We start from the raw sequence: 16,052 nt of genomic DNA, 5'->3' as shown, positions 1-16,052 counted from the left end.
ATAACACCTAAACCATAGGATTGTTGTGATAGTAAAATCAAATAATATATGTAAAGTATTTGAACCTGTCCCTGATACAGGAGAGTTTTGGAAGCATTATCTATTACATGATCTTGAATAATTTGTTTATTATTATTTGCACATTTAAGATGATACTGATTTCAAATATGCTTTATTTTGATACTCTTCCTTAATTGGTGGGCACCTCTCTCTTACTCTTGACTATAGTCTTCAGAGAGCATCATGTAATTTGAGGATATCAGAGTATCTACTTATTTATAGTTTTAAATAAAAATGCAGCAGGAATAGAGTTTCCAGTTAAATTTGAGAATAATGAAAAAGCAATAATGTTCAATCGGGTCCAAAAATAGCAGTGGTCTTGAGAGCAGGAAAATAATAATAATCTCTTACAATTTATGTCAATGTCATATATCACATGGAGTGTTAACCTTGTGTTCATATTGTCTCTTTTCCTCATAAAAAAGAGAATTTGCCTCCAGCTTACAAATGAGAGAAACCTCAGTGTTGCAGAACTGGCCAATTTCAGTTAAACACAAATCCTTTGATGTAGAAAATAGGTGTGTGATCTGATCTAAACCTACCCTACTAGATTTGGTGCCCACTTCAATCTCTGTATTAACTACTGTGCTCTGCCTTACACTGAATCTGCAAAAATAAAGTTTATCAAGTCTCTCTGATCATCCTCATGTTGTTTTCTCTCTTGAAATGTGTAATTAATAGAACAGTAGTCCTGGGAACCCCTACCAATCACTAACTTATACATGATACACGAGCATATGTTCACTCCCTAAATAGAAATAATCTCTTCCTATTCAGAGACTCAGGAGTATTCTTTAGATCTATATGTTTCACTCTCAGCATATTTCATTGCAGAGATTCTATGTTTTCTTAACAAACACACAGCCTATTTTTGTAAGGTAAATCGCTTTTATAGCCACCTGTACAAATAACATGAGGAGATTGACGAATTGTTCTTAAACGGAGGAGAGAGAGACATTCGATGTGAGCAAAGTGTATCCATCATTGATTTCTAAATGAATATGCTTCTGTAAACCACATAGGGTGTATCTTTATTGAGATGCTTATGTATTTAAACATACTGAGTTTCTAGTGTCTGTAAAAATGCATATTATTTCTACTTAGTCCCCTTTGCTTAGACTTCTTCTTTCTAATTCCTCCACTAATTCAATCATCTACTCAATAAAAACAAAAAGAAAAAAGCTGTTCATACTTTGAGAGTAAATGAAATGGAGTAATAAACTAAGGAAGGAGGAGTCAGTGGAGAAGAAGAAATCTAAGGTAAAACACATTGAAGCAGGTTGGCAGAGAGAAATTTGAAGGAGAGAGAAAGCAAGAAGGTGAGTAATAGAATAAGGAGGAAGAAGTGGAAGGGAAGGAAAACAGTAAGGAGAAGGAGAATGAGATGGACAGATAGAGGGAGAAAGAGAAAGAGAAGAGGGAATATCTGGTGCCAATAGTGGAAGTGGAAAAATATCTTCTGCAGCTTGACCACTTAGATCTCTGGGAATCATGAACACATCATATTCATCTTCAGAATAACCATATAGAATGATTACTAATCCACCTTGATATTTAGAATTCAGAGCTTGTATTTTCACTCCATGAATAAGTGAAATGCACAAAAGAAGACACCCTTCCCATTAAGCGGTCATGACTTTACCTCATTTATCCTTTTCAAGGCCTCTCCTCCTTCCTCAGATCCATGTATGTTAACGTTTAGTCCTTTGGACAAAAACTGGAGATATTCATCCACTATCTATTTCTGGAGAAATATTCTGAGCACCCTTTCACGGATCTGCTTTGTCCTAACTCCATAAATGACAGGATTGAGCACTGGTGGAATAACCACATAGAGATTGGCCAGAAGGATATGGATGTAGCCAGGAACATTTTGGCCAAAACGATGTGTCATAAAAGAGAAGAGGGCTGGGGTGTAAAAGGCCAAAATGACACAGACATGGGAACCACAGGTGCTGAGAGACTTGAGCCTGGCCTCACGGGAGCGGAGACGGAAAATAGCATGGAGAATTTGGACATAGGACAGAGCAATGGCCATGATGTCAAGTCCCAGGATAGCTATGGTCCCCAGACCATATATGATATTGACCTTGATGCTTGCACAGGCCAGACGAGCAAGACCCATGTGCTCACAGTATGTGTGGGGAATGACATGGTGTCCACAGAAGGGCAATCGCAAGATGAGGAATATAAAGGGGAATACAGAGAGGAAAGATCTCCCAACCACCCCAAAACCAATAAAAGCTATGATCTTGTTAGTAAGGATTGTGATATAAAGGAGAGGATTACAAATAGCTATGTATCGGTCATAAGCCATTGCAAGAAGGACTACTGACTCCATGCCAGTAAAGATGTGAATGAAAAACATCTGAATGAGGCAGGCACCAAAAATGATCTCCCTGAGTCTGAACCAGAATATGCCCAGCATCTTAGGGATGGTGGCTGTGGACAGTCCCAGGTCGATGGTAGCCAGCATTGCCAAGAAGTAGAACATGGGCTGATGGAGGCTGTGCTCAGTCTGGATGACAAATTAGAGGGTGAAGTTCCCTATGAGTGCAATCAGATACAGAGCACAAAAGGGAAAGCCAATCCAGATGTGGATGTTTTCCAGTCCTGGGATTCCCAGTAGCAGGAAGGAGGAGGGATGGAGCTGAGTGTCATTGGAAAGGGACATCTTGCTTGTGATTTCAGATGAATGTGTTCATTGCAGATGTGTGCTGATCCATATTGGAAGGTACCAGTCTGTTAGCAGGATGTTTTGTGGTACTGGAAAAAAGCAGATATCTTACCTGTTTATCCCATTATCGACCCCATCAATAGCCTTTTTGCCAGAATAATTAACATACTCTATGCTAGTAAAACTTTCACAATTGGAATTTAGTTACAGAATACTGGATTAATTTTACTACTCTAAATCTTTGTTTCATAATGCATTTTTATTCATTCTATGGAAGGTGATCTTTTGCTGTATGTATGTATTTGTGCATCTGCTTCTTTACATACATTTACTTATATATACATATACACACATATATAAATATATACACACATATATGAAGAAGGTAATAAGTGAATGAATGAAAGGAATAATATATACACAAAGATTATAACCAGGATCATGATTCCTTAGTGCTTACTCTCTTTGTGTTTTCCTTCTATATACTAATGAAGACGGATGCTTACTGATGAATTACAAATCCTAACCAGAAATACACGTAACATAATACAACATACACACAGAGACACAAGTTATTGTTTCTTTTCTGTAATTGTATTTCAAATTGCCAATAGAGCTTTACAGATTATTAAAAACAGCATCTGAGGGGAAAATGTTTAAATTCATCATCTTTGAATGGTCATCATCAGAGATTTTAATGTACTGATCTCAAAAGTGGGGTGCATGCAAAGTCAGATGGTACAGGTGATGTTCGTAATATATCATTTTCTTCATTTATGCATGTTAGTGATCAGGGGCTCAAAAATGCTAATCAATTAACCAAGGTATTGAGAAGGAGGCCAAATGGAGAAAACACAAATTGCAATGTACTATGAAGAACATTCTATGTCTCACCATGACCAACCCACTTGGAACTAGTGAAGTGTCCCAAATCTTAAGGGAGGCTTATAGTATTCACTCATTATAGTGGAAAGCCAGGGAAAACAAATGTTCTTTCACCTAGTATTTGGTGATTTACAATTCCATTATGTTTATGGCAAAGTAGATGTGACAGAATTTTTCAGAGTGAATAAATGTTGGCCAGAATTGAAAGTCAGGAATACCCAGCCAAAGAAGGGAAAGAGTGTCCATGTCAATAGAAAGGTTTGGTTTAGATGCTTAAGTGTGAAAGCCTTAGGTATTCAGAGAAATGTTTTAATCCAGATACAGAGAGAAGGAGAGGGAGGGAGAAAGAAACTAGAAAGTAAGATATTACGCGATGTTAAGAGTAATTTTTGTGGTGCCTCCTCATTGTAACATATCATTGAGTGTCCCATGGCTTCAAAATGTATGCTTCCTGCCAAGAAGATGGAGTGGTCCAGAGGAGACTAGAGAACTAAAAGTGTAATCCCTGTTGGACAACAGAATTGCAGACATGGCTACCAAACATTGCTTCTTATCAAATGACTCTTTGGCTTAATCTCAAATATCTTCTTTGTAACTTAATAGATGTTTATACACAAGTTATATGATGTAGTAACAGTGATATATATGCATATATGATATATATACATAAATATATACATATATATTATCTCTTATATATATACATATGAAAGCTGTGGCAACAGTTTGCTTATATTTTGCAAGTGGTAAAATTAACACAAGTAACTGTTACATAAATGATTCTTAAAGTTTTTTTTTTCTGTTTGCTTTGCTTCTTTTTGGTTTTTTGGTGAGGAAGATTCACCCTGCACTAACATCCATTGCCAATCATCCTCTTCTTTACTTGAGGAAGATTAGCCTAGAGCTAACATCTGTGCCAATCCTCCTCTATTTTTTGTGTGGGGGATGCCATCACAGCACAGCTCGTAAGTGGAGTAGGTCCATGCCTGGGATCCAAACCCATGAACTCGGGCTGCAAAGCAGAGTGCGCAGAATTTTAACCACTGGGCCATGGGTCCAGCCATTTTTTCTGGTTTTTAGGAAGACTCTAAATTATTCTAAGCTCTGGGGAATAATAAATGACTGTAAAAATGGATCTCCCGTCTCTCACAGATATAATCTAGACAGGCTGATAATGATTTAAAAAAAAAAAAAAGTAGGAGAAAAGCAATGCCAAAAGACTCAACGGTAGATTTAAGTAGATAGAAGAAGAGAGGAAGTAAATCTCTTGCAAATTTGGAGGGAAAGGAAGAAATATTAACAGGGTAAGCTGTCCCGTACACATGCCTATTGTATTTGGAATAACATTTTACAAAATCATTTGAAATTATATTTACTTGCACGTTTAATCTAATTTCTAGAAAGTAAGCTCTTTAACGTTAAAGAAACGCTCTCTTACTTATATTTCTATATCTAAAATCTAGTACTGAGCCTGATGTATTGGTTAAGGAAATGTTAAATATGGTTATGTGCCACTTAACTGCGGGGATATCTTCTGATAAGTGCATCGTTAGGTGATTTCATTGTGAGAACATCATGGAGAGTTGAACTTTATACACAGACCTAGATGGTATAGCTTGCTACATATTCAGGCTATATGCTACTAATCTTATGGGACTGCCGTCTTACAGGCGCTCCGTCCTTGACTGAAATGCAATCATGTGGCCCATGACTGTACATATTTCAAGGGTTTTTTTTTTGAATAGTGAACTTAAAATCAAACACGCAGTTTGTTTTAACTGTGATCTTCGTATTCTGTTGTTTCAGTAAGTAATAAACAAAATATAAGCAAACTGTAAGGTTTCTTTGATAAAAGGAAAATGAAATATAGCTTAATTAGTATAATAGGATGTTACTTAGTCTTAAATCTTGAGTGATGGAGATAATCAATGAAGAGAACCCAAAGTTTGCTGGCTATCTTGGGAATTTTAGATGATAAACTAAGGAATTCTTTAGTTGTGGAAAATGGTTAATCTTTCCAATACACAATACATGAACCTCTAAAGAACTAGAAACTGAAAATCCTGGACCCTTAGAGATAAGTGCCATATGCAGATAAGTGCCAACACTGTAGATGGGAATGCATCAGCAAAACCTTGTGACTTCTGGAAACATAGCACAGTTTGTTTTTTTTTTCAAGTGTCCGCACATGCCGTAAACTGTTTATACAGCATGATACTCATTTTGAGTATGGAGTTACCTGTTGATCTGCACTGCCTAAAGCAGGTCTCAGAAATGCACTAGACTATTTCTATTGTTTCTTTTATAGATCTTTACTTTTAATCACCCTAGCCTTGGAATATGAAAGGACATCTTAAGGGTTTATTTTATTTTTTTTACCTCACCCTAATAGGAAACAATGAACAAATCTTCCTAGGTTGAGACATTTGATCTTATAATGATTAAAAAGATAAAAATGCAAATAGGAGCTATCAAGGATATTTGCTATGACATATAAATATAGAACTTCCTTCATATCATTAACCCAATCTCAGCCCCTCTGCTCTCCTCAGCTTTATGACACTTCTGCCTCTTGTCCTTTCTTCCTCTCTGCCTGTCGTCCTGTTGGGAGACTAGGGAAACGTGTAGTAGACTCACCAGACTGTGCACCGTAAGCCATTCTGAGCCTGTCTTAGTCTCCTTATTTCCATGTAAACCCAAACAGGGAATGGAGTTTTTATCCTTTATATGATATTCCCCAAAGGAGAGCCTCCAAATGAAATTCCCTAGGGTCATATTTGTGAAGGACAAGGGCTCAAAGGTACCCATTTTCAGCCAGGGCCTATGCTAAAAGTCTAAAAATCCACCAGGGAGTTTTGTCCTCCTCTAGAGATAAAGACCGACTATACAGAATCAGTGATGTGTACCTGAGCCTATGTAAATCAACTAAACTCCTTGCCTGGAAGATAGGGCATTACAAATCATGAGAACTCTTAACCCCCTCAAAAACCATATAATAATGTGGTTGAACCTAGCAGAGTAGATCCTAATTGCCTGTGTCCTCTTGCAAGCTCATCCACTTACCAGCTGTGTGAAGTTGAGCAAGACACAACCTCATTAAGATTTAATATTCTTATATGGAAAAGGGGGAGTAAAATGGTATCTACTTCATGTGGCTTATGTAAAGTTTAAATGAAGGATAACATGCGGTTGGCCTGATAGTATATCTTTCACATAATAACTATTTAGTAAATGTTAATAATAAATTGAAAATTCCACTAGCTTTGTAGATGATGCCCATTCATTTAGTTTTAAATAAATTTCCCCATATTTCTTCACAGAACCAAAATAAACTTGAGCTCCCAAATGTAGTTGAGTTTCCCAGCCAGTAATTCTCTGCTGCCTCCTCCATTTAGCATGCAGGTCATTCTTCTACTTCTTATCAGAGCCGTCATAATCTTCAATATCTATCATACTTACACTGAACAGCTTCAGACTTCTCTAAAATGTTTGTATTTAATAATTCTCATCATAAAAATATTTTAAATCCAGGAAAAATAGAAATAAAAAGCTATGCACTCCCTGTTTAGCACGAATAATAAAACATGGATTAAAATTGAAGCATGCTGTATACTCTTGTTTCTCATTTCCTCATCAAATCTAACTACTAATATCCTGACTTTGGAGTTTATCATTATTATAATAAAAAATATATATATTACACATGAAAAGTTCATAAAGAACTGAAAATCACTCCTTTGCATCAACTGGGTCCATGTTAATAAGCCCTCAATGCCAAACTCCAGTAAAATATCGTCCAACTGGCAAAGCAATTTAAAGAAAATCTGACTTATCTTCTTGTTATCTTATGCAAGAGTCATCAGACATTTTTAAAGAAAAAGTGACCACAAATGCCAAGCCATCTTTTTAGATTCTGTTTTTTCTTTCACCTTTATTCTATAATTCTTTGACAGCATGGAGAGCTCTCTGATCATTCCAAATGTGATTTTAATTTCTAATAGGTTATACAGCAATTTTAGTTATTGTAAGACAATGTAGACAAAATTTTGTGTTCATCATCAAAAGAATCTGAAATTTCCAAATCCAATGATTTCTTTGCTTTTTATTTTTTACATAAACTCAATTTTTTTAGTTTTACAGAAAAATTGAAAGATAGCACAGAGTTCCCAGGCACACTTCACTGTTTCCTCTACTATCAACAACTTATATTAGTATAGTACATTTGTTACAAATGAAGGAGAAGAGAGAGGGTGTACAGAAAACAGGCAGCATGGGGGCCATAAGTGCTCAGCGTCTTGTAACGGGCAACTTGGGATTTGAGGTGAAATACCGCTGAAGGATGTAGTCATAGGAGATTCCAACCAGTACCAGGACAAGGACAAGAAAGGAAGCAACAAAAAACCATAGACGGCATTGATTCAAATGTTGGCACAAACCAACTTGACAATGCCAATGTGCTCATAGTAGGTGTGCGCAATAAGGTGAGCATCACAAAAGGGCAGACGGTGGATTAGGTAGATCACAGGCAAGGTGAGCATGACTGCACTGAATACAATGCCCACTCCAGTTCGTGACAGCTCTCAGACTGTCTGGACGGTTGTACAATGGAGTGGTGCACAAATGGCCACGTAGTGCATGTTCAAAAGCCATGGCCTGAAGAACTACAGATTCGTCCAGTGAAGGTGCTTATGAGAAATAGCTGGGTCACACAGGCTCCAAAGCCAATTTCAAGAGCGTTAACTCAGAAGGTATTCAACATATGTGGCATCGACAATGTGGAGAGGGCCAGATCTATGACTAATAAAATGGCCAGGAAGGATATTGGATTCAAGAAGATGTTTTTTATGTTAATTTGGCTATCAAAATTGTTACATTGCCGGTAATAGCCCCAATGTAAACACAACAGAAGGGAAAGTAAATCCAGGCATGGGCAGTCTCCAGCCATGGAGTGCCTAAAAAAATGTGCATGGATGGAACACAGTTATATTTTGATTGTGCATTCTGAATTTGGCTGGAATAGAAGATATGGTCTATTCCTAGAAAAAAAATTCTTAGGCATACTCTGAGATGGTTAGTTCATATTTTAGTACATTGCAAGAGAAGGCATTGGTGTTGTTTCTTGTCTATATTGGTCTATTAGAGAAAGGGAAAGGAAAATTCCTGACACTAGACACAATTAGAAACTAAGGAACACATCCTTCATGATGATTAAACATATCCATCATATCCTTATGATGATTCTAGACACAGTGTAGCCAATGTTGAGAAATAATGTAACATCCTCTGTAGTTCTGAACCAAAATAATTAATATTGTGTTACTATTTTTATGAGCAAAAAAATTGGTATTTGGATTGATATAAAATAGAAGAACTTCCCAAATTTTGAATGATAAGGACAAACCTAACAAATCACTAATGTAGCAAAAGACAGACAGATGTGGATATCTAAACATAGCCACACTAACATAAAGAAAAGCAGAGATAAAAGATATACACATATTATAATATCTATACACCAAATGCCTTAAGTATGTTTCATTTGAAACTTATTATTACCTGAATTCAAATTCAAAAATTCACCTCTAAAATCAACAGGCATCCTCATGAAATCATTCAACATACACTTATAGATAAATATCACCAAAGGAAACTTAAACTCAAATATGCACAGAAAGATTTACCAAGTGAAAACAATTTCAGAACCAAAATATTTCTTAGTACAGCAGTGTACATCTCTATGTTGCTGGGGTCATGGAAGAACATAAAGTAACAAAGAAGACTTTAGATTTTTCCCTGTTTCCTGTATTCAAGGATAACATTCAAGAAAGACTGTGAAACATTCAGAGGAGTTGAAATACAGAAGTTTGAGGGAAGTTCTGAGTGTGGTCCCAGCTCTCCCAGGTCAGGGTGAAGTAATATGCTCTTTACACTTACCCAGAGCAATATCCATAAGACCTTGTCCCTATCTTCTAATAATTTCTTTTTTAGTACAGAAAATCAGACATAATAAGGAAAGAAAAGACAACCAGAGAATGAGCAAAAAACAGAGAGTAAGAGCTTAGGAACATGGGAGATGAATAGAAAATAAACGAAACCAGGAGCTGATTTTTTTAAAAGATCAATAACCTTAACAAACCTCTAGCAAGATTGACAAAAGGAGTGAGAGAGAAGAAACACACAATTTTCAATATCAGGAAGGAAACAGGATATCACTATAGATATTGTGGACATCAATAATTCTATAAAAACAATGACAATGTAAATTAAAGGAACCAGTTCCTCAAAATCCACAAACTGCCACTCCTCATTTATACGAAATAGGTCACTTGAATAGCCCTATAACAATTAAGGAAGAAATTTTAAATTTGCAACAAAGAAATATCCAGGTTGGATAATTTCATTGGAGAATTCTATTCAACTTTTGAAGAACAATTAACACTGATTCTTTATAATATCTTCCGTGAAGGAGGAGAGAACACTTCCCAATTCATCCTGTGAAGTTAACACAAACTTGATACTAAAACTAGATCAAGGAAGTACAAAAAATAAAAACTGCAGACCAATAACCACGTACATAGACAAAAACTCCTTAAAAATATATTCGCAAATATAATTCAACAATACATGAAAAACAATTATGCAACATGATCAAGTGGTGTATATTACAGGACTGAAAGGCTGGTTCAATATTTGAAAGTCAATTAATGAAACCCATAAAAGTAGCAAGTTAAATAAGAAAAAAGCATATGAATATATCAATCAGTCAATGCAGGAAAAAAGCATTTTACGAAATTCAGCATTCGTTCATGTTAAAAACTCACAAAAAAAATACATTAAATGGGAACTTCCTCTACTTCACAAAGAGCATCAAAAAAAGCGAAAGCATACCAAAAAAAAACCAAAACTGTAGTTAACATTATACTTTACAGTGAAAGACTGTAGGCTTTCCCTTAAGATTGCAAATAAGGCAAGGATATGCATTCTTATTGATATTATTCATAATACTGTTGGAAATCCTAGCCAGTGCAATCAGTCAAGAAAAGGAAATAAGAAACATACTGAACTAAAAAAGAAGAAGACTAATCCTCTTTTCAAATGTCAGGATTGTCTATGTTGAAAACACAAAGTAATCTACAAAAACCAACTTACAAACAGAAACTTTTTAAAACAATCAAGTGAGTTCAGCAAGGCCCTAGGATACAAGATCAACATTAAAAATTTAATTGTATTTCTATATACTAGTAATTAACACACAAAATCCATACTTAAAAATTAAAAAGCCATCAAAACCATTTACATTCATGCTAAAAAAGGATGTACTTAAGTGTAAATCTAATAAAACATGTACAGTATGAAAACCACAAAATAATTCTCTTAAAAAGTTTAAAGTTCTAAGTAATTGGAGAGACTATACGCTGGGATCAGAAGACTCAACAGAGTACTGATGTAAAATTTACCCAAATCGATGGAGAGATTTAACACAATTCCTGTCAAAATATATGCAGGATTTTTGCCACTATAGACAATATTATCTTAAAATTTATATGGAAAGGCAAAGTATCTAGAATAGCTAAAGTAATTTTTTTTAAAGAATAAAGTGGAAAAATGAGTCTTCAAATTCAAGATATTATGTGGCTATAGTAATCAAGCCTGTTTGGTATTGTCAGAGGGTTAGACACATAGATAAAATGAAAAGACTATAAAATCCAGTAATAGTTCTATACAAATATGATCATCTAATTTTTAATACAAATTTATTGATGTAAAATTCACATATCATACAACTCATTTAAAATGTACAATTTAATTAATTTTTCTCCATTCTCACTTTTGCTACTGCACTGCAACGAACTTGAGAATATCTTCGTCACTCTCTAGAGAAATCTCAAATCTGTTAGCAATCACTCCTTTTCTTGCCCAATCATTTCTAGCCATAGGCAATCACTAATCTACTTTCTGTCTTCATAGATTTGCCTCTTCTTGACATTTTAGATACAATATGTGTTCTTGTATCACTGGTTTATTTTATTCAGCGTAGTGTTTTTTAATTGCAACCATCTTGTAGCAGATAATAAAACTTCATTCCTTTATATTGCCAAATAATATTCCATTGTATGGCTATATCACATTTTATTTAACCATTCATTGGTTGAAGTGCATTTGGGTTATTTCTGCTGTTTGGCTATTATGAAAGACACTGCTATGGACATTTGTGTACAATTTTTTGTGTGAACATGGTTTCTTTTTCTCCTGTGTATATACCTAGAAGTGGAATTGCTGGGTTATATGGTAAACCTGCATTTAGACATTAGGGAAACGAAAATTAAAAACAGAATTAGATATTACTACACATTTATGAGAATAGTTGAAATGAAAAAAATAGTGAAACAAATACTGGCAAAGATGCAGAGAAACTGGATCACTCATGCATAGCTGATTGGAATGTTAAAGGAGACAGCCATTCTGGAAACAGTTTAGCAGTTTTTTAGCACACAAAGATTTAGCTGCCAAATAATCCACAATCAATGATTGTAGTCTTGGGTATTTATCCCAGAGAAATGAAAACTTATATTCACATAGAAACCTTTGCAAAATGCTTGTAGAAGCTCTATTCATAATTGACAAATGAGGGAAGCAACCCAGATGTCCTTCAATGAGTGAATGGTTAAACAAATGGCAGTATATTCATACCGTGGAATACTATAACTCATTGATCGAAGTGAAAAAAACCACGATGATAGAGGCAACAACTTGGTTGAACTTCCAGATAATTATGCTGAGTGAAAAAGCCAGTCTCCAAAGATGTCATAGTATATGCTTTAATTTATGTAGCATTGCTTAAATGTTAAATAAAAATTATTGAAATAGATTAGTGGTCACAAGGATATAAGGCCAAGGGAGTCGAGTGAGAGTGGTAGGGAAGTGGCTGTGCCTATAAAAGGACAAGTTGAGGGATTCTAGTAGTGATGGAAATCTTCTGTATCTTGAATGTCTCAATGTCAACATCATGATGGTAATGTTGTTTTACAAGATGTTACTTTGGAGAGAACTGGATAAATCATATGCAGAATCTCTCGGTATTGCTGACAATTATATGTAAAACTAAAATCACTTTAAAATTTCAAATTTAGTTAGTAAAAACGTGGATGATATCCCTCTGTGGTTTGGATAGAATGTCTATAAGTATCAGTTTGGTCCAGTAGCTAGTGATATCTGTTTCACTTGCTCAATGAATTACTGAGAGTGAAGTGTTGAATTCACTATATTTGTAGATTTCTTCATATCTCTTCAAATATACAAGTTTTTGATACATGTATTTTCAACCTCCATTGTTACTCAATACTCCTTAAGATAGTCTTTGTTCTGAAATATATTTTGTATGATATCAATATATATTCTTCAGTTTTTCTTTGTTAATGTTTTTTTGTATATCTTTTTCCATTCTTTTCCATTTATGCTACTTAGATCTTTAAGTGCAGGAACATAGAGAGAGATTTTGTTTTTTATCTAATCCAATAATCTGTCACTTTTAGTTCATTTATTGAAATTGTTCATTTTTAATGTGATTATTTAAATGTTTCATTGAAAATCTACCAACTTTGGTTCTTACTTGTTACATCTGTTTTTTCTTTTTTCCTTATTTTCCATCATCTTGTTTTGATTCAATATTTTTTAATGAATCTGTGTTATCTCCATTATCGAATGATTATTAAATTCATTTTTAAAATATTTACAATATATACATACCTTTGATTAATCATAGTATGTTTTGAAATAATACCACTTCATCTTTAGCGTAAGAACCTCATATCATATTCCTAACTCTTCCCTCCTATTCTTCATGGTTTTTTGTTACACATTTTTTTACATGTGTTGTAGCAATACAATATATTGATAATATGTTTTCTATCTACAGTTGCTTAACTTTTAAAATAGTATGGAAAACTACAGCCTATTTGCCAAAATCAACTCACCACCTGTTTTTTGGGTAAAGCTTTTTTGGAACACAGACACGGTTGTTAAGTTTTGTTTAATATATGTCTATTTTTACATTACAGTGGTGGAATTGAATAATTGCAACAAAAACTATATGGCTGGCAAAGCTTAAAATTATTTCTATCTTGCCCTTTATAGTAAGTTTACTGAACTTTGTTTTAGTTAAATTAAAAATAGGAAAGTGAGGAATTTTAAGTTTATTCATTCTATTTATTTCATTACTACACATCAAGTTCCAGAGGCTCTGTTTATCTTCTCCAGTAGAGGTACCAAGTCTAGCAAGGCACCTGCAATTACAGCTACATCTGTTCAATTTTGTGGTGATTATCTAATAGCTACCATAAAAATCATTTTTGATGAAGAAGGAAAACAGGTGAATTGAACGTGAATATTGGAGGCAATTACACTTAGGAACTGGAAAAATAACCACAAAATTCTTTGTGCAAAATCATTAGACCTATTTTGAGGTATAGTTGGCCCAACATGCCAATTTTCAACTGGCTTTCACAGGCCTTATTTTAACTGGAGAGTCACTATGGAATTATACTTTTTGAATACTTAGTGTTTTTCATCTCAGAAGCTTTATCTAACAGTTCTTGAAAGTCTGAGCATTTTTCTTTCCCTAGTTAGCATTTATTTTGGCATATATTCTAAAGTAGCCTTTAGGATACTTTAGAGAAAAATCTGAAAAACATTTACTAAATAGGCTCGTGGTGATATGCCAATGTCATTCTGCAGAAAGAAGCAGAATCTTTTCATCTGACATCATCTTTCTGCTTGAAACTCCTACAAAAATCATGCTTATTATAATCAATATCATTATTATATTTGTTTACCATAATCATTATCTACGTCATCATTAGACATGTTGAGCACTACAATACTTGCCTATGGATTTACTCACTACTGGTAGTACCATCATCTTCTAATCATTATTATAGATTCCTATTGATCAAAACATTTCTACTCTACGCTGGCTTAATATTTTACCAGTTATGTTGATCTTACCCTTGATTACCCCTGAATCTCTAGATCTTACCACTGGTTACAAACTGTGGCATTTTGTCATCTGCCATTTAGTAATCACATCGTCCTCTTTGATGCTATGGATCTTAGTTTCATGGCAACATCTTACACTGTCAACTCCAATCTTAGAGGTGAGATTCCACATAGCTGTTCAGTGATGAAAGTGCCCTCCTCAACATTTCTTAATACAAACCTTGGTAAACAAAATATTCTATAGGCCCTCTCCAGGAATAGAATCAAATGGTGGTTCTAATTCTCACGTAGTAAATCTTCTGTAGCTTAATCACCTCCTTAAAACATCTGACACTTCTATGAATATTAAATCAAGAAAAATCTGCAACTCTACTTAATTTATAGGGCCATTGATATATACAGATTTTCAGGAGCCATTAATTAGATTATTAGGATTGAATCTCAGTACATCTTATTTATTTATTTTCTACTTTTTTATTGAAGTATAATTGACAGACAATATCTTATTTGTTTCAGGTATACATGATAGAATACATATATTTATGTACATTTATAATTATATATATTTTATATGTATTATATATGTATCATAATACATATTTGTATTACACATGTATTATAATTATATATGTATTATTATATATTTTATATATTTATACTTTTAAATTTATATATAATTTAGATTAAAATATTATGTAATTATATATTTTAATAATACATAAATATACTTAATTGTACATACATACCACATATATTTATATACATTGCGGAACAATCACCACAGTAGACCTAGTTACCATCTGTTACCGTATAAAATTGTTGCAATATTATTGAATATATTGTGTATGCTGTTCATTACATTTGCATTACGTTTGTTTTACACCTGGAAGTTTGTACCTCTTAATCCCCTTCAACTAGCCCACCCTCTATCCCCATCCCCCTCTGGTAACCACCAGTTTTTTTCCTGTATCTATGAGTCTTTTTCTGTTATGTTTTGGTTTGGTTTTTAGATTCTCTATATAAATGAAATCATGTGACATTTGTTTTTCTTTGTCTGACTTATTTCACTTAGCATAATACCCTCTAGGCCCATCCATGTTATCCCAAATGGCAAGATTTTCTTCTTTTTCATGGCTGAGTAATATTCCATTGTATACATACCACAACTTCTTTATCCATTCATCTATTGTTGGGAATTAGGTTGCTTCCATATCTTGGCTACTGTAAATAATACTGCACAGAACATAGGGTTACATACATCTCTTCAAATTAGTGTTTTTGTTTTCTTCAGATAAATACCTGCTAAAGGAGATCATAGCAGCATTCTTGCTAGGCTTTAAGCCTAGGAAAAATAAATTCCAAATGGGTCGCTAGGAGACATGTGATCTGATACCAGATTGTTTGTGCCTTGGAATCAAAGGCCAGAAGGGAATAT

The 16,052-nt window shown here is 34.3% G+C and overlaps 1 protein-coding gene and 1 pseudogene across 1 annotated transcript; both read right to left on the bottom strand.

Moving 5' to 3' along the window:
- Positions 1–1,798: 1,798 nt before the first annotated feature.
- LOC103553299 (olfactory receptor 52E2-like) lies at positions 1,799–2,734 on the bottom strand. The gene is given in 1 exon segment (XM_008523807.2): positions 1,799–2,734. A coding segment is annotated over 1 exon segment (936 nt).
- Positions 2,735–7,825: 5,091 nt separating this feature from the next.
- LOC103553995 (olfactory receptor 52J3-like) lies at positions 7,826–8,622 on the bottom strand (annotated as a pseudogene).
- Between the last annotated feature and the right edge of the window lie 7,430 nt (positions 8,623–16,052).

Source organism: Equus przewalskii, chromosome 6 (genome assembly GCF_037783145.1).
Source record: "Equus przewalskii isolate Varuska chromosome 6, EquPr2, whole genome shotgun sequence".
In the NCBI taxonomy this organism is placed as follows: Eukaryota; Metazoa; Chordata; class Mammalia; order Perissodactyla; family Equidae; genus Equus; species Equus przewalskii.
The sequence above is the reverse complement of the archived record's forward strand: the minus strand, read 5'-3'. Positions and strand labels throughout refer to the sequence as shown.